General features: G+C 33.8%; 1 protein-coding gene across 1 annotated transcript in view; it reads right to left on the reverse strand.

Annotated features, from left to right (window-relative positions):
* Positions 1–705: 705 nt before the first annotated feature.
* Positions 706–1,356, reverse strand: part of LOC110109924 (homeobox-leucine zipper protein HOX11) — a 2,500-nt gene continuing 1,849 nt past the window's right edge. Inside the window, exon 4 of the mRNA XM_020841153.2 lies at positions 706–1,282. Within this exon, the coding sequence (XP_020696812.2) occupies positions 949–1,282 (334 nt within the window). The 3' untranslated portion in view covers positions 706–948. The remainder of the gene's footprint in view (positions 1,283–1,356) is intronic.

A 1,356-nucleotide genomic window follows, 5' to 3' on the forward strand; every position in this document is an offset into this window, starting at 1 on the left:
GCTCTCTCTCTCTCTCTCTCTCTTTCTTGATAAAGAGCATTTTTTTAGTTATTTCAAAAAGAAAACATGTATATTACCTAAATCGATAGACCACAGAAGGCCTATTTGGTGAGCTAAGACTTTCTATAAGATTTATTGAGCCAAAAATTATTTTTGTTTCCAAAAAAAATTAATTTTTTGAGACAGCTATGAGTATTGTAAAAATTATTAAAAAAAATTTATAAATTTCTAACTATAACATTTTAATAAATTTAGATTTTGTTTGGGATAGATTTTCTATTATTTTTGTAATGATGTTATAAAGAAATTAGCTTTTCATTGTTGCCAAAAATAATTTTCTAACTCAAAATTTTCTTAAATGCAATAACATAGTAATTTCAAAATAGTTATTATGGTTGCGACCTAAAAAAGTAAAGCATTAAAAAAAGTGACCAAATGAAGCCTTAATTATTATAAATTAATCTTTATCATAAAAACTTAACCAAAGAGATTTAAAATTATTATCCCACAAATATATATATATATATAGCCGCTCCAAAAAAGTATCTTAAATCGTCAATGCTCTATTGAGCGAGAGATCATTCTATGTGGTAAACAGACATGTCCGGAGGTCAATTCTCTGGACTGGCCAATACTAACATTTAAATTAGCCATTATCCAGAATAAAAATAAATGAACAAAATAACAAACAATTTTTTTTTTTACTAAAATAAAAAGGAAATGAATTTACTAACCTCCAAAATATTCAGTAAATTCTGTAATCAGTATCCAAATATTCAAATCACTATAAAACTATTCTTCAAGCTATTTAACAAACAAAAGGAAGCAAAAAAGAAAAAATCAAACAAAAACTTAAAAACGATAAAGGGTGAAAAATATCTGCCCTTCAAAGCATGAATATTCACAGCGTTTGCCACAACAACCGCTTCCGCCGTACGACGCGGGTGCTTAAGAGGCGGCCGATGGCTGGTGAGCCGGAGCCGGCGGCGGGTTGGTTAAGGCATGAAAGTGAACCTTGGCAAAGAGGGCAGTAAAGGGACCTAATTTTCTTGAAGCAGAAGCAGCGCCGCCGGCCTCGGCGCCTTCGGTGGATTTGGATGGGCTCTCGCAGGCGGCGCAAATGGAGAGAGTGGTGGCTGGAAGCTGATTATAGAAGGGATGGGTGGCTTTAAGAGTTCTAAGCTCAGATAGCTCTTTTTGGAGGCGACGGTTCTCCTCTGTTAAGGCCTCGCAGCAACGCTTCAGGTATTCGCAGTCTACTTCGGTTTGTTTCAGCTTCGTCCTGCACGCCGAAATTGATTTATTTATTAATTGAATTAATTAAAAGCCACATTTATAAGATTTTTCTAATTTTAT

This window comes from Dendrobium catenatum, unplaced genomic scaffold (assembly GCF_001605985.2).
Source record: "Dendrobium catenatum unplaced genomic scaffold, ASM160598v2 fragScaff_scaffold_542, whole genome shotgun sequence".
Classification (NCBI taxonomy): Eukaryota; Viridiplantae; Streptophyta; class Magnoliopsida; order Asparagales; family Orchidaceae; genus Dendrobium; species Dendrobium catenatum.